This window comes from Colletotrichum higginsianum (assembly GCF_001672515.1).
Source record: "Colletotrichum higginsianum IMI 349063 chromosome 7 map unlocalized unitig_7, whole genome shotgun sequence".
NCBI classification, from domain to species: domain Eukaryota; kingdom Fungi; phylum Ascomycota; class Sordariomycetes; order Glomerellales; family Glomerellaceae; genus Colletotrichum; species Colletotrichum higginsianum.
Window position 1 is genome coordinate 2,324,880 of NW_017263917.1, and position 24,070 is coordinate 2,348,949.

Here is a 24,070-nt window from a genome sequence, read left to right on the forward strand (position 1 = left end):
TCCTCCTGGGTCACCACGCCGAGCAGGGATACCACCTATACGCCTATCCATCAAGCCATTCATAATCCAGTCATCCTCCTCTCCGTCATTATCCTCATCATCATGAGTGAATGGAGTGATGCCGTGTTGCCTCCATCCGTACCGGCCCTGCCGCTTGTGCTTGTCGCGAAGCAGACAATGAGAATACTCTTACTCCGTTTTCTGTTTTATCCAGGCGCGTCCCTAATCAGCCTCTCAGCTCGGCTCAGCTGCGCACGGCAATTTTTTTTATTATCGCCCGTGCTGCAGTGCTGCAGTCATTAAGTTGCTACAGTGGACAAAGATGGCCAGTTATATTCCACTCTGTCAGCGGCCCAGAGTGATGAGATTGGTGACGGGGGAGAGTGAGGAAGAGAGTGTCCGGGGGGGAGGGAAAAGCAAGAAACCAAACCCCAACAGTTCTGGATGCTTTTCTGCTGCTCAGTTCCCGGTATATTTTTGCGCTAACCATTGTGTCGAGTCGTCCACCAAACTTAATACCACACACCCACCCTCGTCTTCCTCTTTCATTTTAACCCTCTCTTCTTTGCTTCTTTCTTACAAGGCTCTCCCAACTTCACATTCTGCTGATGCTTGCATCTTCTGTCTCGCAAGCCGGGCGGGCCTGCGGGCACTGGCTGCGGGCCAAACCGAAGAAACAATGCGAACGAAGGGGGGCTGCCCGAACGCTCGCAGCTATCCATGCTTACCGCTCCTGACTGACCACAACCTTGTGTTGCGTTCCCTACGATACCTTCACCAGACTGGCCGCAACCGGGTCCAGCCTGACAGCGCCGAAATCCGACTGTCGACATGGTGTATCAGGAGAGCACATCCGTCCGTCTCGTACATTCCATCCCTTAACTCCTTGCGCTGCTCTGGCGGGCGCCGGCTTCGAGGGCCCGGATGTGCCATGCCTCTCCCTGCCGTGCTCCCCCCCTCCCCTCGGAATGGTGACAGCGATCCGTTGCCCACCGTCACGTCTTTATTCTCTCGTCAAACATGTTCTCCGACGGTGAGCGGCTGGCCCGCTAGGCAGCTCACCCTCGTTGCTCTTTAGGGGAGGGGGTGGTTGATTTTGTTCTTGTTTTGGCTTCTTTCCATCCTTTTTTCGCGCTCACCATCCAAGGACGGCTTATGAAATGTTTTTTAATATAACAAAAAACTCCGTCCAGAAATATCTCCTTACGCTAGGCCCTCCCGTTGGCTGATCCATGGCAGTCGACATGTATCGACATGTATCCATGGAAGTTCAATTGCTCTCAGCGAGACTGCTCACTTGACCGGACGCGAAGGTGATTGTTCAATCAACGGCCAATACATGGTATCCGCCGCAGTTGCTTTGCTTTCTCTGTGTTCTTGAGGCGGCCCATGTGCGACCATCCCCGTAGTGCCACATCGCATCTGAAAATACATTCCCATGCTAGGCTGGTGTTTGCATCACTGTCCTCCGTTTGGGCCACGTTTTGCTCCCTTCTCCCTATTGATATTTTCGCCTCGGGAGTTGGGACACCCCGGCTACAAACGATACTCGTACCAAGTTGGTACCCGATGCCCGTTCAGAGTAGTTCGGTTTGTAAGAACCAGACACTCGGTGCTTTTGGAGGTACACAGCTCAAATCCCGTTCCACGAGAAGGGATTTCGTTTTCGTGTGCGTACGGATGGGAAGAACAGCCACAGCGGGAGCCAGTTTCTCAAAAAAAAATAGTGCTTTGATATATGGTACCTGCAGGTTAGAAATCGGTTAGGTAGAGCCAGGTCAACGTCGTGTCGCATGATCGCGAAACGCTCAAAGTAAGCAAGTTTCGCGAAGCAAAAATTGCGAAAACGGCTGCTCCGGCTTTATCCGTAAAGGTTTCCAAAGAAGCTGCAGAAGGACGAGCAACTCTCGGTCAGAGCACACAGGCGACTCACGGCTCGCCAAATGTCTTAAGAATGGAATGCAACTGTGCACCGGCATGGTGACAAATGGCAACTGGCATGTTTCCATGGTCCATGGGGTCAAAATACTTGCCAACCCTCTGACGACTCATCAAGTCGATCGTGTGCTAGCCTTGACGTCCATGGGAAGCCGGGCTGTGGGCGTTCCGGTTCTTCTGACCAAGTCAGCATCCATAAAGAGCCGCAGCCAGTGCTTAGGTCAACTGTATGGGTGCCGTGGAAGGGCGCATTTCAGCCTGGTGACAAGGCGATGCGGGAACATGCGTCATATCTCGAACCGAAAATACGAACACTTTCCGACAGGCTTTTCGACAAGAGAAGGGGCTCGCCTACTGGCACACCACGAACAGGCCACGAGTCTCGTCCTGCTCATCTGAACCCGTCCCGCTTGGCTTGTCTGATCTGTAAACCTAGTCGATGATTTCGGTCGCCAGCGTAGAGCACCTTCTGCGAAAACAGAGCAATTTTCAGGGACGCGGGAATCGAGATGGGATGAACAAAGGTGTCGATTGGAGTGATGATCATGACGACAGCAAATGGACCTTTCGGGTTTCTCTTTATTGAGACAAAACAAGAATGTTGAATCCTCTTGTCGTCAACCTGATCGTCTTGCTGGTCTCGGTGGTGATAAAATCGACATTCGGCCAGTGACCTTCCGTGTCTGTCAACTCCGAGTGGGAGGCGGGCATCGCACCAGGAGATCAGCAGCGGATTCCACGCTAGTCCATCCTACCGTGAGGCCCCTCAGACGACGATCAGCCCGTGGTAAGACTGTTTCACCTAGGAGCGATCGCTGCGGCTTCTCTTCTCAATACGGCATGTGGCAGACTGGACTGACCGACAAGCAACCAAACACCGACCGTTGGCCTAAACAAGACAAGCGAGCGAGCTTGAGTGCTTGCATGAGGCGGATCGATCCCTTCCGCTCGCCTGAGTTGCAGCATATTAAAATTCATGTGCCACACCAACACTTTGGGCAATAATTTCTGCGGCCGCTGGCAAATGGGGCAACAGTCGCTTTCGCACCCGACTGAACGCTTGCTGCCGATATGCTTGCCGTGGCTGGGTCTAAAAAAGACAATGTGTCCGCCATCACGTCGTTTTACTATCCTTAGACGCTGGTGCTGTGGACACAACATAGTCGACGGCGGTGGAGTCCAGAGTAGACCACATGAATTTGCAGCATCTGCTTATGGCCCCCAATCTCTCTCAGCGGAGCCCCGAAAATACGATACTGATTAATTTTGCTACTGGAAAGACAATTCCTATCTCATCTGAGATTCGTGGCGGTTGGCTTGCAATCAACGACAGGCGCCACACTTCTCGCTTGCCAAAGGAGTCGTTTGGTTGTTGCCCTCCTGGTGGTCGGCGCAATCAAATTAAAAACTGCCGTTGGCCAATCCAATTGTTGAAAGGCCCTGTTCGTTGCTTGGTGAATGGACGACAGCCGCAAACAACTCAACTTCTTTCTCCTTGGGAGACCCTGACGTCGTCTTTTTTTTTGGTCTCGTTTCGCGTATCAGCGCAGCCTCCGTGGCTCAAAATAGGCATGTGAGACAATTCTCCCATCAATCAATATGGGATCCTGCAGATGAGATGCCGCCTTCCTCCGAAGCTTTGCTGCTCGCTTTTGCTCGTGTACCCCCCTCTTCCGACCTGTTGAATCTGGCCAATACTATATGGCCTCCCCTGTTCGGTGGGTGTGATTCAGGGACCTTTGTTCACACACTTGGGCTCCATCACAGGGCCCTGAGCACTGTTCTTCCAGTGACCTTCCACCTCATCGAAGTCTTCCAGAAGGTATGGAAGCGTCAAAGTCCTGCGATGGTCCCCCCGGAACTACTTGGCCAAAAATCCGCCGTTGAGGATGCCCTGGCCTGGTGGGTACCTCTACCCGTGAAACGCACCCAGTTCTTTTCTTGTGTGGTACCTACTTGGTACCGTGTGCGAGCGCCCGTAATGCAGATGGATCGCACCGTAAAGCTCCAGGGATTCCGTGGGGTCTTTGCCCACCTTCTAACTCCTAAATCTGGGCCCTGAAGTTCGCCTACACTTTCTGTCAATGGCTTTCGAGTCGGGCATCCGAGCGTATGGGTTCTAATGAGGACAAGGAAAACTGTCGCTGGGAACAAATTTCGTTTGGCTGGCGGGTTCGTTCAAGAGAGACAGGCGTTTACAAGGTGATAGACAAGATCAGTCAGCCGGCCGTATGATTTCTCAGAGCTACAGAAGCTACAATAGTGTACTGCAATCGCCGTGAGCTGGTGTGGATTGGGTCGCCGGATGTGGATATGCAAGCCGCGGCAGGACGATGTCATGGCACACGTGTCCAGAGGAGGCAGGGTACGTACAGTCGACCCCGTTGCTCCCGTGTCAAGGCAATCAAAACTGCTCGTACCGTTGTTCCTGCATTAGCCCATTCGGTGGCTTGGGTCTACTGGGGAAAATATGCGATGAAACAGGGGTAAAATTGTGACCCTCTTCGGCTGGATACCGAGGAGCCGGTCGTGCTCCAAGAAGCAGAAGCTCGTGCTTCCGCCCCTTTTCGGTGGGCTGACTGTCCGTAAGGCGGCGAACAACGTCTTGATACCTCTTTGATGGTGAGCGGCAGTCCTTTGTAAACGTCTCGCCTTTCATCAAAAATGTGCTGATTACACTGGATGATATCTGTGTCATCGAACTTTCAGAGCCCATTGTAGCCAATTACCATCATGTAACTTGAGTAGCGGACGTGCAAGGTGGCCGGTAGAATGGTTCCCCGAGGTCTGATGAGGTTGCACTCTGCCACAGCCCAACCCAACCCAACGGTCAGGACCTGCCAAACGCTTCCACTAGCCCCACCGAGCCATGCGCATTCGTCCACAATCCCACATGCTAGGTTGGCGGATGAAGCCGTGGTTTTTTTGTTGTTGTTTTTTTGCGTGTCCACCCTACCATGTGCCCTTGCAAGGCCCCAACCCGCAATCAATGTGTAAGCGCAAACGTGACCAGGACGAAACGAAATCCGACTTCAGAGAACCTTGCGGGACAAGGCTTCGCTGCCGGGAGCTTGGGACCAACGGGAAGGTTGAGAAAACGGCTGTTTTGACGAACCCGGACATGCTAGTATAAAAACAGGGATGGCAAGTTGGGCTGGGGTTGATTGTGACTGGTACCTAGCCGGAGCCAGGCCCGGTGAAGGCACTACGAAGGCTTCCCCGGAGCGGGTCTTGACCGGCTACTCACAGCGTGGATCTTCCCTCATGGGGTTCAGTACCTAGGCCATTGGCTGCTAGGGTGAGCTTTCGGTGAGCGTTGCTGTTGCTTGTAGAGCCAGTTAAAAAGGATGTTCCGAGACCCAGAGCCATCAAAGTATAGCGCTGTATCGACTCCCTAGTCCATACAGGGAAATGAAAACCCGCATCGGTCAGTCGGTGAGAGCTTGTGTGATTAGACAAACGTTGCAGAGACAGCGAGGCCGCGGCGGGCAAAGAGCTATCGGTACGGTGCGAATCTGCAATGATAAGGTCTGAACCCTATAGCTTCAATTGATGCTTTCTTGGTGAGGACCGAATGCCGTGGCCTGCCAGAGCTCTGCGCCGGAAGCACAGGTTGTAATTGACTCAGGCAACCGTGAACGAAGCCACCTGTCACAGACGAGCCGTCGGGTCGAGCGAGCCGACGTTCATTCGTAATCAGTCATGTCTAAAGCGCCGAGAAAGCTCTTTGGAAGTGCATAGCGGTGTCTCACAGGAGTCATGAACACGCTTATGACTGGTGGTTTAAACTGAGGCCTCAAAAACGTTCCAGAAGCTTTCTCCTTAGTAAATGGAATAAGTTTTGGAGCGACAGGTCATGACTCAGCCCTATTGTTTGAGCTTGTTGCGTTGGCCGTCGTCGTGCGTTTGTACCTGTATTCGTAGCTCGTGTGGTTGAGCGGGCTGGGTGGCATTGGCTCCACAGACCACAGAGCATCTGGAAAGTCTCGAACCGGGTGATTGCGACTGGCCCGAAAGTGATGAGGATGTTCGGCAACGAACTCTATGGCGAGTCAGGCCGGGCACCTGCACGCTGTCGCGGCATGGAGCGAACGAACATTTCCTCGCGTGAGCTTTCCGGCGAACAATGCTGGGTAAGCTTTCCATCGGTGCCTTCAGAGGCATGGCTGGGGACACGGGTATCCTTGCAAGCTGAGCTCATCCATCATCCATGATGCGATGGCGGCCATCCGTTGCCCAGAGAAGCAAACGTCCCCTGGCCGTGAGCAGGCCCATTTCCATCTAGAGTTTGAAAGGCGGACAAGCGAAACAACAATCTGATTACCGATTTGCCGCTGTAATTGTCTTGCTGGTGTGGCTGGGTGTCGCTGCAATATGTCCTTCCTGGGACCAGAAAGCCTGTCTGTACTACTTGTACTTTGTAAAATGCCAGAGGTGCTGTGGAAGGCTTGACGGCGACGAGATGCGAGATGGCACGGAGGGATGGAGAACGATGCCGTGGCGCACCGGGGAAAGACTTCCGCTCGCAACGTGCGGGCCTCTGCCGGCGAGAGACCCATGATGTGCGGTGAGAAGTGCTGTGCAAGCGGTAGCTTTGACCACGTCCATGACCATGTACGTGGTCACTGGTGACAGTGTTTCGGCGGTGACTGTCGTGTTGGGCTTCTGAACCCTGGCAGAAGAAGCGCAGGCAATTTTAAAAATTTTCTCGCCTTTTTGATGACAATGTCCCAGAACTGCTCCAGCTCGGACGGGATGCGGACTCAAGGATCTGGATATCGTTGTGGAGCCCCTGCCTTTCGTTTGCGTCACCCCCCAGTCCGGTGCGTCTTCGCTTGTTCTTCTGGAAAATAAGATCTGCGGTGTCACCCTGTTAGAGGCGAAAGGAGCAGCGTGTTTGCGGAGCCGAGTAAAAGGCTCCTCTGTTTGGGACAGATTGTCGCCGCGGCGTCCGGGGGAGAGGATGTTTTTGTTCGAGAAGAATGGGGTTTTGCGGGTTTGCGTGTTTGACGGGGAAGTTGGTGAGGGGTTCACAAAAGAGGGACGAAGCTCAAGAGGGGAGATGGAGAGGGCCATCCATGGCAAATAGACGTGTGTGGTATGGGAGTGAGAGGCTGCGATGCTGATGCCGAGTGTCGAGGTACTTACTTGCCTTACCTTCCCTGCCAGTTGGCAGTTCGTGGCGTCACAACTTCGCGACTACCTAGGTACCTCGTTATCGGGAAGGTGGCCGGGAAGGTTGCCGGGAAGAAAGCGGCTTGCCAGCACTGCCCACCTTCGCCCCCTTCCTTCCATTCGGTATGTGCCTGTCTCGCCTCAGGAGCATCGAGATCAAGCAAAGGGAATGGAGTTGTAAGGAAACCCTCGCTATTCTCCTTAGGTAGCTAGGTAGGAAAGGTAAGGTAGGAAGCGAGCCTGCCTGCAGCCGGCTGTGGACTTGACTTTGCTCAATCGCAAAATGGGAAAATTTCTTTCCTAGCCAGAGAGAGGCAATCAACCGCATTCGTCTCCGTCTTTGCCTCGCCAAATGAAGGAGAGACCGCTGTCGTCATCCGCCCTCATGTTGGCTACACCGACACCCTTGTCACCGAGGTGAGCCCGCTCGTGACATACGCGTAGAAGCCTTCGTCCATGAGCGACAGCACGTCGGCTAGTGATGAAATACTTGGTTTCTTTCTTTCCCATCTTTCTTCGCCAACCACACTCTCGACGAGTTGCGGGATACACAATCATGAAAATCATAAAAGACGCTGTCGTCATGTTCTCAGCTCCGTACTCGGTGAGAGTGTGGTCCACTCCGGTGAGCGGCATGAAACAATGTTACACTTCAACCACGCCAGCTGCAAAGTATTACTCGCGTTCCTTCCATCAAGACCAGAGTACATGAGTTTGAATAATGGGTATTGCCAACTTAAGTGAAGTTTCTTCCTCGGTTGTTTCTCCGAAAGCGTGGTTTTACGAGACCCCAGAGACTTACCTGTTGGTGTCCGATTGTTGGGCTGGGCCTCTGAGCTGTTAATGAAGCACAAGAGTACAAGCGCAAGCCTGAATTCCATTGAATCCATTGGCTTTGAATGATTGGCCTTATAATGGTGGAAATAATGCAATGCTGGCTTTGACCTCTCGGAAGCAACATGATGTCCCTGTCTCGTCGGCTGCCGTGTCAACCCTATGAAGTCGGCTCAGACACAGTAACATAGCTCTAGAATACACTACAATGCTGTCCAGGGCGAAAATAATTCATTTAGATTGTATTCGAGGAGAAACATTTCTATGTGAGTCTGGCAAGAGTTCCTTAAGCACTGCGAATCACTCGTCATATCATGTGGGTTCTTGAGACGCCGTGTGCGCGTGTTTAAGCCATGGGTTCTCTAGCATTTGACGTTACAACCCATCTCGATCTTAAGACTGATAGTCTAAGCAAATACAAGACAAGCCCTTGCCTCCAAGCAAACCTCGTTGGGATTGGTTTTGAAAGGTATCGAGTTCGGTGGTCAAGAGCATGCCATTGACTACATCATAAACTCCCTGTCCGCTCAACCGAACAGACGCAATATCCGCTATTCAAAACAGCCGAAACATAGAGCAAGCAACCTCCGAACAAATCGCCGAGATCGAGTGAGCCTACCACGCCAACGTCCTCCCGTTTCTCAATGATATCAATCCTAGTATTTGGATTTACTACAGCTTTGACTATATCAAAGACGACCTTAAAGGCATGCCTCGAGATCGCCTAACGGTTCAGTTTGTTGACAAGGGAAAATACTTACACCGGTATCGTCCCTCACAACATCATTGTTCGGCCTCATATTATAAGCCAGTTTAGAGTCAACGCCAACGAGACACCCTTATTTTTTATATTCAGGCCTAGCTCCGAGGCGCAAATGAGTTGGCGCGTACTCGTGTCAGAGCTATATTCGGCAGGGACTGCGTTGAAGCTCAGCCATACGACGGCATCATGGATAAACACATTCGTCAGGAAGTCAGCAACTAGTACAACGAGTGAGATATTCGTCGGATTCGAGCGCTTTGTTACGTTGTCATCAACCTCTTGTGCCAGATCGACGCGCGGCTTCCAGCATCGGCCTTCCTGCGTTTCTAGTGACGCTATCACAATCCGAGGCGCGTTCATTGTCAAAAAATGTGATACCGATGAGCAGTGGAGCTCGCTTCATCAAAAATAAAAGGTCCTGCGTGCCTTTCCCGAGGTTAGGTTCACGTTCGTCACCAACAGCTCCACCCAAGTGACCGAGGGCATGATCATGGTCTTTAGTAGCGACATAAATGGTCATGATGCAGACAATGCTACGGTCCCTGACCGTGTCATCAAAGAATAGAGCTGTAGGGAGTGTTCGGATGTTTCCTTCCAAAACACTCGCTCGACTTAAACATTTCTCGACGGCGGCACGACGTATGGGGGTTTCTATCTTTGAAGAAAATAGGAAGAAGAAAAAAGGTCACGATCGAGATGACCGAATGAATCTAGTGAGTTCAGGCTGGATTGAGAAGAGACTACGCAGGCGATTAGGGAAGGTGTTGGCGTTATCGTCATGCGTTCGATTCGCATTCGAAGTTTAACGTTGGTTTGGCCACCGTCAATGGGTTCAATAGACGAATCCAAGCCTGGGGCTTTGACTACCAACCACCTCGGTATATGAGCTGTTACTTAGACCCGTATCCTTCGAAATGTCCACCCCCAAAAGGGTGATGGAGGACCGGCTGTATGGGCCAATGAGGTAGTCATAGTCGTCCAAGGTGCTATGAACGATGCGTACCAATCAGAAAATTTCCCGCGACGAGGTGTGTCTAGCGTCATCAACAATACTCATTCGGGACCCGTAGCATGCCTGCTTGTTGTTTATTTTGAGAAGTTGTTGGATAGCTCTCTACCGAGGAAGCATTCTTGTTATTGGAAGGAATGCCTAGGGGATAACCGACGGAGAGCTGTACTCTGTATGCGTACTTTCTAGGTCCATAATACGGACGGACAGTAGACTCCCATTGCAAGACTTAAAGACGATATGTTGGGAAAGCAGCTGTAACATGGACCAGGAAAAGCTTGACTTTGAGAGAAGACGTCAACCACGAAGTGGCGGAGGGCGGGGAAACAGGGAAAACATCTGGGGAAGTTGCACTAAAACCCCGCACCAGCCAGCCAACGTCCTCAGCAAAACATCAACAACCACACCATAAACCAAGCATTGCGGCACCTGCAGCCACAACGTCTCCCACCCAGCGGCATCAGCACCCCCTGCGAGGGCTCGCTGCTCTCCAGTGGGCGGGACATCAGGACATCGGGGAAAGACACACGCGCACCAATGGGAGGCTTCTCTTCTGCTTTTTCCTCTTCCTATTCCTTCCTCTTTTCCCCCAGCTCCCCACATCTCCGCTTCTTTAACGTCGTCATTGCATCCATCCAGTCCGGTCCCAACCCCGGATTTTTTCCCTTTTCTTTTCCTGCTGTTGGAATTCACCCCCGTCCCATACCGTCTCCGCAAGAACCTTTGGCTATTGGCGTGCCGTGCGTTCCTGGAAGCTGGAAAGCAACCAGCCGCACTTCAATCGACCCCGCTCGCCTCATTGGAGAGGGTATCATCGGGCCCCATTAACAATCACCGTTAGCCGGCCTCGCTCTGTTGTTGTTGCTCCGGAGCGAGCTGCTCCTACTACACCGCACTCGCCCGCCCAGTCGAGGTCCAATCTTGCGGTCTCGGCTAGCCTATCGTTACGTGCCATTGACTCTGGTCCGTGAGGAAAAGTTAGCACGCTTACCCCGGCTAGCAGCTAGCTCGGCCAGAGCTTGTTGGTCTGTCTTTCGCCTGGGGCTGCGCCGGACAAGAGAAAGGATTACACCACATGTTCATCTAGACGCTCCAGTAACATCATGCCGTCACATCCAACCCATTGATCGTCCCCCCTGCTACTTCTTCATCCTGTCTCTGTCCTTCCCAAGCTTCCCTTACCCCAACCTGCCGAGTGGAGCTGGTTCTCTGCACTCCGCGGTCCTTCTTGCGTTGCATAACGAAGCTTTGTTGGTCCGATGACCACAGTCGTCCCATTCCCGCGGCCATGTGCAAGACTCTCCGCTCCTCCCGCATAAGGGGAGGAGCGCCTTTGGGATATAAGCTCCTGCATCGCCCCATCGTTCCCTCACACAGATGCTCCTGTCCGTCTCTCCATCATAGTCGTCTGTTTTGGCCCGGGCTGCTTTGCGCTTCAGTTCTCTGTTACCTCGTCTGGTCCACTACCCTCGCGATGCGCTTCTCACTACTCCCCGCCGCTGTCGGGGCTCTCGTCCTCCCGGCCTCCATGGCCCAGTTTGTGGGCGGACCTGACGGAAACACAACAACAGCTCCCGCCGCGAGCCCCGACAAGGACGGCAAATACTGGATCTCCAGCAATCATATTAAGGCCGCCTTCATTCCCTACGGCGCTTCCATCTCGGACCTGATCATTCAAGATCAGTACGGTATCCCCCGTGACATCGTCGCCGGCTTTGACAACGCCAGCTATTACAGCATTGACCGTCAGCACCCTCACTTCGGCGGTGTGCCGGGCCGCTATGCAAACCGCATCAAGAACGGCACCTTTGAGATTGACGGCGAGACATACAAGGTTGACCTCAACGACAACAATGGCCTCAACACGCTCCACGGCGGCTCTGACGGCTGGGACTACCGCAACTTCACCGTTGTGTCGCACACCAACAACAGCATCACTTTCTCCTTCACGGACCCAGACGGAAAGGAGGGCTTCCCCGGTGAAGTTGTGGCGCTCATCACCTACACTATTATCGACTGGAACTGGGAGATCAAGATGATTGCCACCGCGACCACCAAGAAGACGCCCATCATGCTGAGTAGTCACACGTACTGGAACCTCGACGGCTTTGCCAACAATGAGACCAGCACGGCTCTTAACCACACTCTGCACATGCCCTACAACGGCCAGAGAGTGGCCGTTGACAACATCCTGATCCCCACCGGCGAGATCCTTCCTAACCCCAAGGGCTCCGTGAACGACTTCTGGAGTGCCCCGAAGCAGATCGGCGCCGACTTCTCTAAGCCCGAGCTTGAGAATAACTGTGGCCTAAACTGCACTGGCTATGGTTAGTTTTGTCAGTTGTTCAATTGGAAGCAAAGACACTAACCAAGACAGATAACTGCTGGATTGTGAACCGCGACGACCTTGGCCCCTACAACTGGCGCACCGAGGGATACATCGCCCGACTGCAGTCTGCCTGGTCTGGCATCCAGGTCGACGTTTATTCCGACCAGGACGCATTTCAAATGTACAGTTGCAGCCAGCAGAATGGCTCTGTAGCTCTTAAGAAGTCGCAAGGCCTCTTCGACAACGCCGATCACCCCCGCATCATCCCCAAATACGGCTGCGTCGTCCTTGAAGTCCAGGACTGGATCGATGGAATCAATAACCCCGCATGGGGCCGTGGCAAGAAGCAGATTTTCGAGCCCGGCGGTGACCCGTACGTTCTTCAGGCTAGCTACCGCTTCAGCATCAACTCCACCTCCTCTGATGCGTAGAGCGGCTATGGATGATGATGTGGTGCTGGTGTTCAGTGGAGCGAGGAAGACTTTGGAAAAGTGTTTACTTTAGCCCAAGGTATCAACGATATCAAGAGAACGATACGTGCTTATTACAAGAAGGGAGTCACCCGTTAGACTTAATGAACTCGTAATACCAATGTGTTGACGAATGCAAACCCGCGATGTCTGACATGCAAACAAGAATCAATCCACATTCAGAAGAGAAAGTAGAGATGGGCAATAGAAGAGTGGTTTCTTTCTATTGTCTGGATTGTACATCAAGTTATTGAATAGGTTAGCGTATGATACACCCTCTTGAACACAGGTGCAGTGAGGAAATCGTGGATGAGGCAGTAGTCACCATCTGTATCTTAACATCTTGGCTTTCAAGTTAGTACGATAAGTCCCCATTCGAATACTCTATCTTTTCATTCTCCAATCACTACTGAGTTCTTAGTTCTTGACCGACCGTCGAAAACTTGCTTTTGTTTTAGTTGGGTGCGCTCACCGAATCACTCACCGAGGGCTCATCGAAGGGCCGACGAAAGTACTTGGCCAATCAACGAGCAGATTAACAAATCCTTCGTTACATGCATATTTCCTTAGTCATCAATCTTATCGTGCCATATTGCCCCGCGAAAAATTCAGTTAGCAGGAACATGATCGCGGGGCAACTTCCATGGTGGACTCACTCACAGAGACGACACACATCTCTGGTGAGGGCACCTAGACTTGCATCGTACGAAGACCACCGGAATATTCGAAATAGGCACCAGGCTCACTAAGGTTGATCCAAGTTGGATAAAGGACTAAATATAGTAAGGCGAGTGAGTATCTCAGCAATGGAGGAGGACCGGGCGCAAACCGACTTGGGCATCGCCGCCGACATCGAGGCGTCTCATCGTGAAGCGGAGGCGGCGGCCAAGCCCGTAATGAAGCAGCCGAAGAAGCGGTTTGTCGGTAGAAGGACCGCGGCCGAGGCTGCGGCGAAGAACGGAGGCTCTAATGGATCTATCGAGGACAGCAGCTCCATTCAAGGTAAGACTGACGTTAACGCCTCTTGTCTCATTTTGATTCTCACATGAGAGAATCACCCCATGCTCACGTTCACCCCGTAGTTGCACAACCACGGAGAGGCCCGCGCCTCCTGAATCAAGTCCCCCCCGAGATCCTCAACGACCCGGCGCTCAATTCCGCCATTTCTATACTCCCTTCCAATTACAGCTTTGAGATACCCAAGACGATCCATCGCATCCGCTCCTCCGGCGCCAAGAAGGTCGCCCTCCAGATGCCCGAGGGCCTCCTTCTCTTCGCCACCACAATCTCCGATATCCTCACCGAGTTCTGCCCGGGCATCGAGACCCTCATCATGGGCGACGTCACCTACGGCGCCTGCTGCATCGACGACTACACCGCTCGCGCCATGGGCTGCGACCTTCTCGTGCACTACGCCCATAGCTGTCTCATTCCTGTCGACGTGACCAAGATCAAGACGCTCTACGTCTTCGTCGACATCAGTATCGACACATCGCACCTGCTCGCCTCCCTCGAGCGCAACTTCGCCTCGGGAAAGACTATCGCCATCGTCGGCACAATCCAGTTTAACGCCACAATCCACGGCGTGCGCGGCACGCTCGAGAAGGCCGGCTTCAAGGTCCTTGTGCCGCAGATCGCGCCGCTGAGCAAGGGCGAGATCCTCGGCTGCACGAGCCCGCGACTGACGGATGATGACAGGGTCGACATGATCCTGTACCTCGGCGACGGCCGCTTCCACCTCGAGAGCATCATGATCCACAACCCAAGCGTGCCGGCGTACCGCTACGACCCGTACTCGCGTAAGCTGACGCGCGAGACATACGGCCACGACGAGATGCAGGACCTGCGTCGGACGGCGATCCGGACGGCCAAGACGGCGCGCAAGTGGGGGCTGATCCTCGGCTCGTTGGGTCGCCAAGGGAACCCGCACACGATGGGGCTCATCGAGAAGCGGCTTCGGGAACGCGGCATCCCGTGGGTGAACCTGCTGCTGAGCGAGATCTTCCCTGGGAAGCTGGCCATGATGAGCGACGTGGAGTGCTGGGTGCAGGTCGCGTGCCCGCGGTTGAGCATTGACTGGGGGTACGCGTTCCCGCGGCCGCTGCTGACGCCATACGAGGCGCTGGTGGCGCTCGAGGTAAAGGATGACTGGGGCAAGGGGGTGTATCCTATGGATTACTATGGGAAGGATGGCCTTGGGCGGACGAAGCCTGCGCAGCTGGAGGCACAAGTTTGAGGGCTGTCGCTTTGGGGTATGTTGGAGGCCAAAAACTTTTACGAAGAATACATGCAGCACGAAATGATACCATATTGCCAAAGGGGTAGCTGCTCATGGACTTGATATTTCCGAATGTTTCTTTCAAGTGTTCTCGCCCAACCTGCTACATGCCTTACAGAGTATTTGGACAGGAAGTCGTGGTCCCCCCACCACATTCTTCTCGACGGGTCCCATGATGAGTAAGGATGTGATGCGAACGAGCTGAAGCACCATATAGGTTACAGTTAGAACTCCATCATCGCAGGGGGTCTAGCGTAGAGACTGTGCACAGCCTCCTGTAGGCAGCTAAAGTAGAGCGCTTACGAGCTGCCTTAGTAAAAGATCTCCGCCAGCCTATCACCGAGTCGGCTACCGAAACGATTCCTACACTTGACCAGGAACTTCGGTATATAATAGTCCCCGCTCTTACACTCTTGGCCTGCCACAACACTGTTCTGCGCGGACTTGTTGCGTCCACACTCCTGGCCTCGGCAATACTGTGCGTAAGATCAAGACGTCATGCCTGCCGTGCCTTACCCCCTGCTTATCCTGGACTGCCTCCAGACAAAGAGAGGATGCAAAAGTTCAATGTTGAGTTCGTGAGAACGCGTCAGGAGAATTTCTTCTTTCACAAGGTGCGCGGCCTCAAGGGTGTGCTATCTATGATGAGCCGCAGTAGCGCGATTTATATTTGACCGAAGGTCCTCGTTGACGAGTCTACTTACCTGCCTCCTACGAGTCAAGGCCGCCCTCGGACTATGCATTTGCCGTAAAATGTGAAGCTGGTCAGTGTCATAGACAGCGCCTACCTCGCCGTGTTGTCATCTAGCACGCCTTCTCACATATTACGTGAGAATAGTCATTCAAACAGGTTTGGAGTACTGATCACCGACATCAACCCTACTACTACATGACACTGAGAAGCGGCCATCAGGAGTGATAGGTGACGTGAGTCAAGAAAAAACACACTCTTCTAGCTACAAGCTCCTGGAAAGTGAACATCATTCCTCGGACACAATGCCGCGTATTCAAAGGGGACTGCAAACCCTGAAGAACTTGTTTATGAATATTGCAGTATTTAATCAGGACTTTTCAAAATAAGTATCCAGACGACGGGTTGGTTTGGTTCTTTACGAAGCCTTCGCCGACTTTATCGACAGCCAGCCAGTACGCTGGTAAACTGCCGCAAGTCAGAGGGCTGACTCCCCAATCTACGATGCGCTTGAACTCAGAAGAGCCTCTTGCTTTTACCAGAGTTCAGAGACCGTCTTCTCCTGCACGGCGCGGCAGTCTTGTTCTTCAGCACCTCAAGAACGCCCTCGTAGGCTGGGTGTTTGCTGAAGTCGTCGAACCAGAGAAGGGCGGCACCCTCGCCGTCAAAGACATAGGGGACCCAGCTGAAGGGGTCGTAGAAGTCCCAGATGGTGACACCAACGCAGGCAGAGACCTGGACGCAGGCGCCGACAGACTAGCGCAAAGCCGATTAGCAACTTCGGACGGAAATGGAAAAGAGCCTCCCCCCCCCTCCAAGGGTAACCTACGTTCTTGTAAGCTTCCCTCTGCCACTCGAGGTTCGTCTCGTTGACTGGGAGCTCGATGCGAACGTCCAGCTCCGTCAGGGCCACCTCAACGCCAAGCTCGGCATACGAGCGGATGACAGCGATTTGCTGGTCCAAAGTAGGCGCGCGATGTGCGACGAGATGGGCCTGCATGCCGACACCGTCGACCTTGATACCGTCGTCCTGGAGCAGCTTAACGATACGCTTGGCGCCCTCGCTCTTGGGACCGACGGACTCGAGGTTGTAGTCGTTGTAGTACAGCTTCGCCGTGGGGTCGACCTCGGCTGCCGTGCGGAAGGCCAGCTTGAGGTACTCTTCGCCGAGCACGTTGTAGAAAACGGACTCGCGGTAGGTACCGTCTTCGTTGAGGGCCTCATTGACAACATCCCAGGCATAGCACTTGCCCTTGTAGTGTCCAGCCACCTCGTGAATGTGGCGGATAATCACCTTGGTCAGCTCCTCGGGCGTCCACTCCGTCGTCTCGACCCAGGGGGCGAGCTGGCTGTGCCAGACGAGCGCGTGGCAGCGGAGGAGCTGGCCGTTCTCCTCGGCGATGGAGGTGACGATGTCGCCCTCAGTGAAGTTGAAAACGCCGGGCTCAGGCTCGGTGAACAGCCACTGGAGACGTAGTCAGCCTGGAACGGAGAAACAAGAGCAATATCGTTGGAGGCCCACCTTCTGACCGTTGGTCGGCGTCGTCTGACCGAACTCGTTTGTGTCGTCGAGAATGGCATCGTACTGCTCGTAGGCCGCCTCTAGACCGGCACGCTCACGTTGTCCGGGGGTGTCGGTCGCAGCACCAAAGTACAACAGACCGGCCTTCTTCGCATAGTAGTCGAGCTGAGCGGAGGCGATGGGCAGACACGCCGCCAGCAGAGGCACGGTGAAAGATTGTATATGCATCGTGACCGCCGATTGACAACAGAATCCTAGCGAGAGCTGAGAGAGGAGAGGACCTATCTGTGTTTGAGATCGTCGAGGTGGAGTGGGACAAAACAGCAACCCGCTGAGAGGGCAACTCAATTCATATATGCAAGGTCCGGACTGCGATACGACTCTGCTACTCCCCTCATCGCCACCCCAAATTCCAAGCCGATGGGACAAGGAACCATTTCCAGATTGCCCAATGTGAGGGGGCCGAGCTGACAAGAACAGTGCCACCTGAGGTGACGTCCTCTAGGTGAGGAGAGCCCGGCAAGGACTCAACCTGTAGTCTTGGGATCAAATGCTGCAGGCCTGGGTTGCATGGGTGTTGGTTGGATGAGCTGGATTCTGACCCAATGAATTCTGGGAAGAGGGAGAGAGAAGAAAACACCTGAACGGCCGTGATGTGGGCTCCGGAACAAAAGCACTGTAAGAGGAGCTCGTTCCGAACGAGAACCAGAGTTGTTTTACGAGCGGTCAACGAGTAACCAATGGCGCTATTACGGCTAGCGGCTTGCAGGGGTTGTCCCCAGCAAATGTGTCCCCATCTTCTGCTGGGGCAAAAGGAAGACGAACTGTTCAATCAGGCTGTCTGCGGTTAAATTAGAGTTGCAATTGGGGACATTTATCCTAATAGCCTCCTCGGCTCTCCAGAGCCCCCCCTCACAACTCTGGACTTCCTCTAGTGCGGGGATGCGGAGAATCCCTGGCTGTCATCATACGAGCGTGTTGACCTGGACAGGCATTGTCGTGAGAGAGTCGTCAATTGCGCAGACTTGGCCAAATTGGATGTAGGTAGAAGCCAAGTGTGTTGTATATAACATCTGCGAGAACGTATGTTAAGACCATGATATCAGTATGATGGCCTTGAGACCGCAAACATGGGTTACTGCGGACTAAGGCGTAATCACCAGAGCAGCCTTTCACCAGTGTACTTTCCTTGTCGAAGAAACTGGACACCCCGCCACGCTATGATAGAAAAGCCCCTGGATACAAATGAATCGGTGTTCGCATTGAATCCTCCTAGGACACGGGCAATGCCAGGACCAACGTCTTTGTTTAGCAAAAGGGTGGTTCTTGGCAGGTGGACCAACTGCTCAGTGACGCCTACGGAGAGCCGTCAGAAGCCAGGACAGTCCGGCGGCGGCGGCGGGGGAAGGGGGGGTTATAGATGCGTGGTTGGTTGTTGCTAGTTAGGTGCGTGCGGTCCATCTCGAAAGATCGAACCTTGATATGGAGGGTGCAATTCCGCCTCTTATGTCCGATTAAGAATGATTGTCGGATATTTTAAAGAGCAGCTCCTCTTCCTGATGGGTATGAGGTAGCCATCCTCCGGACCAACCGTCACCACGCACCCATACCAAGCAAGACTTTCTAGCGCTCGCTGAGGCACCAATGCTCTGCGAATATTTTCTCGTCCGCGCCACTGAAGTAAAACGGCCTCGAGTGGTATTAATGGCTTTGGATGTCGCGGGTATGAAAACCACTGAGAAGCAGTGCTGGCGAAGGACATTAATTGCTCTTTGATGGAAACCAGCCACCCACAGCAACTTGGCCTAGGAGCAACTGTAGGAAGACGACCTAAGGATCCCAAATTTGACCGGGAACCATATTCCTTCCTGGTGGCCAATTGGCCAGTTGGCGGTGCTGCATGGTTCGGTCTTTGTGGCGATGGCCTAAAAGTCGGTAGGCCGGTGCTGGTAGGATTTTATACCCTTATGCAGATGACGAGAACCGGGACTTTTTTAACTTCGTTCCAGTAGCCTGTCCCATGATAAACGGCAACTTCTACTACGAGATGGTCTCCGTGGTAACAGGCTCCGGTCGGTTTCCGAACATGATCTTGTATTTGACGATCTCGGCGATCTCGAGTTCCTCCTCGACCTCGCCGCCCTTGCCGGTTGTCGCCTCTTCCCTGCGTCGGATGATAGCCATGGCCTTGGGAAGCTTCTTGACCTCACCGTGAAGCCTCTGATGCTGACCAACGTAAAGGAAGACGCGCTTCATCCACGCCGTGCTGCCTTCTTCTTGGGTTTCTGGGTGGTAATCGGGGAAGACGACCTTTCCAATGGGAACCTCCGGCGCGGATTTGTCACTATCTTCGTCGGGGTTGAAGTGTGGCAGGTTGATGGTCCCCTGCATCTCAAGCAGTGCGAGCCCAGAAGGAGTTGCGATGAGCGGAGGCAGCGGGCCCTCTGAGGCTGAGGGGCCCTTCATGGGAGGGTGGATCTTGACCGATGACATGATGTTGAACAAAGTCCAGATGTATGATGGGGCGCGAAGATGAAGAAGAGCAGCTTTGAATGTGCGACTACGGAGGAAGGTAATGGCTGCGATTTTGGTTCGTGAGATAACCCAGATGACAATCGCGAATCGATAAGCTGAACGCGGGGCTACAGAACGAGAAGGGTACGTACTGTGGCCCGAGAACCTTCCTGAAATGGAACAGTCTGGCACGTGAGCTGGTGGGCTCACTGGCCCCAGCAACGACGGCGAAAAAAATCGGTTAATCGGTAGTACATTTGGCCGATTCAAAATTCGGATTACTGAGCTGTGATTGGCCAGGGTGCTTTTTCCAGACCCTAGGTAGGCACACACAAACCCATATCGCTCGAAATTGGTGATCCTTTCTTCCTTTTCACTGAACATTCCCACGCCCAACGCCCAGCCGCCAGTCGACAACTCTTGCACCACCCAAAGCCGGCAAGATGAAGGTACGAAACCAACCCCAGCGACGAGCACAACGATCGTCCATTGAAGAAATCATGTCGTTACGATATTCATGTTTTGATTGATTGTAAAAATTTGAAGGCGAACTTTTTTTCGAGGCTGACTTTTGTCAAAGTTGAACATCTCCTACCCTGCCAATGGCAGCCAGAAGCTCATCGACATTGAGGATGAGCGCAAGCTCCGTGTCTTCATGGAGAAGCGCGTACGTACTACCCTTCTACCCCTCGACCGCCGCGGGAGACGAGAGACGAGCAACGAAATCTTCGAACCGATGGCGAAATTTTCGAAACCGAAGGAAAACAGACATGCTGACAACGTCACCAGATGGGCGCTGAGGTCCCCGGTGACTCCGTCGGCGACGAGTTCAAGGGCTACATCTTCCGCATCACCGGCGGCAACGACAAGCAGGGTTTCCCCATGAAGCAGGGTGTCATGCACCCTACCCGTGTCCGTCTCCTTCTCTCTGAGGGACACTCCTGCTACCGCCCCCGCCGCACCGGCGAGCGCAAGCGCAAGTCCGTCCGTGGCTGCATCGTCGGCATGGACCTCTCCGTCCTCGCTCTCTCCATCGTTAAGCAGGGTGACAACGACATCCCCGGCCTTACCGACGTCGTTCACCCCAAGCGCCTCGGCCCCAAGCGCGCCACCAAGATCCGCAAGTTCTTCGGCCTCACCAAGGATGACGATGTATGTGTGCTCCCTGTTGCGATGCGCCCCAACAGCCACTTCGTCATCGCCTATCTGGTGCTGCGGGGGAGGATCACGACCGAGCAGACCAGGTAGAGTGTGAGAGACGGGACCGTGTTTCCCCTCTTCGCCCCTTTTATTCATCAAACCCATCTGTTGATGCCTTGGTTCAAGTGCGCCAGATGAGATGTCACGAGGGGGCAGGGAGGGGGAACATGTGTCAGGCTATGTGAAGAACCAAAACAAAAACACGATCACAGTGGCTAATATGGCAATCTTGCTACAATCATTAGGTCCGCAAGTACGTCATTCGCCGCGAGGTCCAGCCCAAGGGCGAGGGCAAGAAGCCTTACACCAAGGCCCCCAAGATCCAGAGACTCGTCACTCCCCAGCGTCTCCAGCACAAGCGCCACCGCATCGCTCTCAAGCGCCGCCAGGCCGAGAAGGTCAAGGACGAGGCCGTACGTCTAACCCACCCCCCCTCTTTGTTTCCCTCTTAGACGGCTTCAATCGTGCTAACCCCCCTGCAGAACGAATACGCCCAGATCCTCGCCAAGCGTGTTGCCGAGCGCAAGTCCGAGAAGGCCGAGCTCCGCAAGCGCCGCGCCTCTTCCATGCGCAAGTAAGCGTTGTAGCTCGCTGGCGTCTTTTGGGGTGGAAAATGAAAAAAGTGAAAGATTACTCCGGGTCTTCTGGTTTTCTTGCATTATGAGGCGCGGACGGGATTACACGGGTGGAACTGGGTCAAAACGTTTTGTCACCAGTCTTCAATCATCACGAATGTAATAGGGCATTCAAAATGGAAATGCATCCTTGACGCGCGAATACCACCAGCAATTTGTTTATGATGACCATTTTCAAAAGGTTCTCTGAGTCCGTTTGAACGTTCAATTAGCCACTGCTCCTCTTGTGATTCGTTTGTTATCCCAGCCTCCCTCTCATAAGTCTTCTTCCTACCTTATCCAGACACCTCTTGACAGGCAGACTAGTCACGCTCTCGACTTGCCCGCCCCGCCATTGAGCCTGTACCCGTGGGGAGCCGAAAAATTCTTCCGCATGCCAAACGGGGGAGGGGGTCACTGTGGCTGGGCCAGACCGCCTCGACTAGACCCTGAGAATCACTTGTGGATACTGGAGGAAGGCTCAAGTGGCCAAGCAGCGTCATACTGTCTCTGTCCGTCACCTTCCGCCTCGCTCGTTCACGCAAAGTGAAAGCACCAAAAGATGTGCCACGGAGGACAAACGTCTTGTTCATCCACGTACCACCTGACTGGATTTCTCAACTTTCCTCTCCCTGTCGCAGCGATGTCTTCATGAAGAAATCCCTCGTATGCCGATATTTACCGTAGTACGCCTCCCTGAAAAAAAAAAAAAAGGAATTGAAGAAAGAGACCTATGCCATGCCATTCGCAACCCTGGGCAAAAACTGACGCAAATCCCACGTAATGCCTCTTGTCTAGACGGGCACGTGGTTGAAGAGGTAGCTAACACTCTCACCATTGTGAGTGCGCCGAATGGCTTCGCCCAGGACCTGGCTGATGTCAATGACGCGCAGCTTAGGGCAGCGCTCGATCTTGTCGCCAAGGGGCACCGTGTTGGTGACAACGATGCGAGACAGGCAGCTCTTATTCAGGGTCTCGACCGCATTGCCGCTCAGCACGCCGTGGGTGACGATGGCGATGACTAGAAAATGAAATCAGCATTGACCACGAGTCCATGCATTTTCAGGAATACGCACCTTCGCGAGCACCACCGGTCTCAAGAGTCTCAGCGGCCCTGTCCAAATTGTTAGCATTGCTTTCCGTCCCAGGACTGCAGGGTGTGCGAACTTGGCAAGGGTGCCACAGGTGTCAGCCATGTCGTCAACAAGAATGGCAATCTTGTCCGTAACGTCACCAACAAGAATCATGCGGCCGACAACGTTGGGCCGCGGGCGCTCCTTGTGAATAAGCGCGAAGCCGGTCTCGAGGCGATCGGCAATACCGGTGGCACGCTTGGCACCGCCCGCGTCGGGACTGACGATGACACAGTCCTCGACGTTCATGTTGGATCGAATCCACTGCAGGACACTCGGCTCGGCGTAGAGGTTGTCGACGGGGATGTTGAAGAAGCCCTGGATCTGCGAGGCGTGGAGGTCCATCGTGATGACGTGGTTCTGTTCGCGCGCGTCAGTCACATGTCGGTTCGTGTTGTCCTTTCTCCCTTGCCTCCTTCGGCGAGCAAAACTTCCGAAACTTACGCAACCGGAGACCTGGAGCATATTCGCGACAAGCTTCGCGCTGATCGGAGCACGGCTCTTGTCCTTCTTGTCTTGTCTAGCGTAGGGGAAACAAGCTGTATCTCGTCGTCAGCGACCGGTGCTCGTGGCGCGTTTCGGGAAAAGGGGTAGACCAACGGATGACAGCGGTGATGCGGCGGGCGGAAGCGGTTCTGCAAGCATGGATCATGATGAGAAGCTCCATGAGACCGTCGTTGATGTTGCCGGGCTCGCTGGATTGCACAATAAAAACATCCTCGTCACGGACGCTCTCGCCAACGGTGACACCGTAGAGAAGTCAGTTTCACAGACACTCGAGGCTCAAAGACCTGCTGGGTTCCGCGGATCGTTTGCTAACCTGGTTTCCTGGTTCGAGTAGTTCAGGCTGTGGTTGCACAAGGTGGTCAGCCAAACAAGAACGGCACCTGAGGAGGATCCACGTCGGCGCGCAGAAAGGCGCAGAGACCAGGGAGCCCAAGCCAACCTACCTCATAGTCTTCGCAAGGGGAATGCCCAGTCTGTAGTCGGCGCATTCGCGCGTCAGCACCAGCTTTTTACCCATTTTTCCCCTAAGGAAAAAGAAAGTGATTCGTCCACCACCAGGGATAGACGCACCGCTGCGCGACCTTCTCGGACAATTCCCCATGGCTGCTGCCCTTGAGGAGCTTGATGTCGTTCGTCATATCCCCCATGAGGACGGTCGTTGTATGACGACTGGGGGAAAAAAGAAGAGAGGAGAAAAGGGGTTGAGGAGAGGAGATCGGCCGAGTATAAAGGGCTGCAGCAGCACCTGGTTGAGGCTTGGTAGGCTAAGGCGTGGTTAGGCTGCTTGGGCGAATCGAATTGCAGCGCGGGGTCACGATGGAGGGGTATGGCTATCACCTAGTCACACACTATGCGGTCGGAGGGTTGGATTGTCGATTGGTTGTTCTTGTGCGGTGGTATGCGGAAGAAGTGAGACAAAGCGAGTCGTTGAGGTGTTCAAGTGGATAGATCCCGAGTAGTCTGTTGCAGAGAAAAAAAAGGGAGGGAAAAAAAAAGCCGTCCACTTCGTGCTTGTCCACTTGTGTAGGTATATTCACCGCGGTTGGTACCGGAGACAACTGTGTGCCAGACAAGGAAGAAAAAAACCTAGTGC

At 53.7% G+C, this 24,070-nt stretch overlaps 7 protein-coding genes across 7 annotated transcripts; 3 read left to right on the top strand and 4 right to left on the bottom strand.

The window, feature by feature from the left end:
* Positions 1-6,345: 6,345 nt before the first annotated feature.
* Positions 6,346-7,749, bottom strand: CH63R_10396 (uncharacterized protein; the record flags this gene model as incomplete). Its single annotated transcript, XM_018305370.1, has 3 exons — positions 6,346-6,610; positions 7,096-7,322; positions 7,552-7,749. 3 exons carry the CDS (start codon positions 7,747-7,749, stop codon positions 6,346-6,348), a joined length of 690 nt encoding a protein of 229 aa, XP_018154794.1.
* A 3,258-nt stretch (positions 7,750-11,007) lies between these two features.
* On the top strand, positions 11,008-12,479 carry CH63R_10397 (Aldose 1-epimerase; the record flags this gene model as incomplete). Its single annotated transcript, XM_018305371.1, has 2 exons — positions 11,008-12,046; positions 12,097-12,479. The coding sequence occupies 2 exons, from the start codon at positions 11,008-11,010 to the stop codon at positions 12,477-12,479; spliced, it is 1,422 nt and encodes a 473-aa protein (XP_018154795.1).
* An 845-nt stretch (positions 12,480-13,324) lies between these two features.
* Positions 13,325-14,754, top strand: CH63R_10398 (Diphthamide biosynthesis protein 1; the record flags this gene model as incomplete). Its single annotated transcript, XM_018305372.1, has 2 exons — positions 13,325-13,520; positions 13,601-14,754. The coding sequence occupies 2 exons, from the start codon at positions 13,325-13,327 to the stop codon at positions 14,752-14,754; spliced, it is 1,350 nt and encodes a 449-aa protein (XP_018154796.1).
* A 1,249-nt stretch (positions 14,755-16,003) lies between these two features.
* Positions 16,004-17,237, bottom strand: CH63R_10399 (Beta-xylanase; the record flags this gene model as incomplete). The annotated part of the gene is made up of 3 exons (XM_018305373.1): positions 16,004-16,243; positions 16,317-16,952; positions 17,010-17,237. The coding sequence occupies 3 exons, from the start codon at positions 17,235-17,237 to the stop codon at positions 16,004-16,006; spliced, it is 1,104 nt and encodes a 367-aa protein (XP_018154797.1).
* Positions 17,238-19,049: 1,812 nt separating this feature from the next.
* On the bottom strand, positions 19,050-19,502 carry CH63R_10400 (Ctf8; the record flags this gene model as incomplete). The annotated part of the gene is made up of 1 exon (XM_018305374.1): positions 19,050-19,502. The coding sequence occupies one exon, from the start codon at positions 19,500-19,502 to the stop codon at positions 19,050-19,052; it is 453 nt and encodes a 150-aa protein (XP_018154798.1).
* A 464-nt stretch (positions 19,503-19,966) lies between these two features.
* Positions 19,967-21,301, top strand: CH63R_10401 (40S ribosomal protein S6; the record flags this gene model as incomplete). Its single annotated transcript, XM_018305375.1, has 5 exons — positions 19,967-19,972; positions 20,104-20,190; positions 20,313-20,675; positions 20,969-21,136; positions 21,206-21,301. 5 exons carry the CDS (start codon positions 19,967-19,969, stop codon positions 21,299-21,301), a joined length of 720 nt encoding a protein of 239 aa, XP_018154799.1.
* An 830-nt stretch (positions 21,302-22,131) lies between these two features.
* On the bottom strand, positions 22,132-23,624 carry CH63R_10402 (ribose-phosphate diphosphokinase; the record flags this gene model as incomplete). Its single annotated transcript, XM_018305376.1, has 6 exons — positions 22,132-22,358; positions 22,414-22,451; positions 22,505-23,009; positions 23,071-23,165; positions 23,421-23,501; positions 23,548-23,624. The coding sequence occupies 6 exons, from the start codon at positions 23,622-23,624 to the stop codon at positions 22,132-22,134; spliced, it is 1,023 nt and encodes a 340-aa protein (XP_018154800.1).
* Positions 23,625-24,070: the final 446 nt, after the last annotated feature.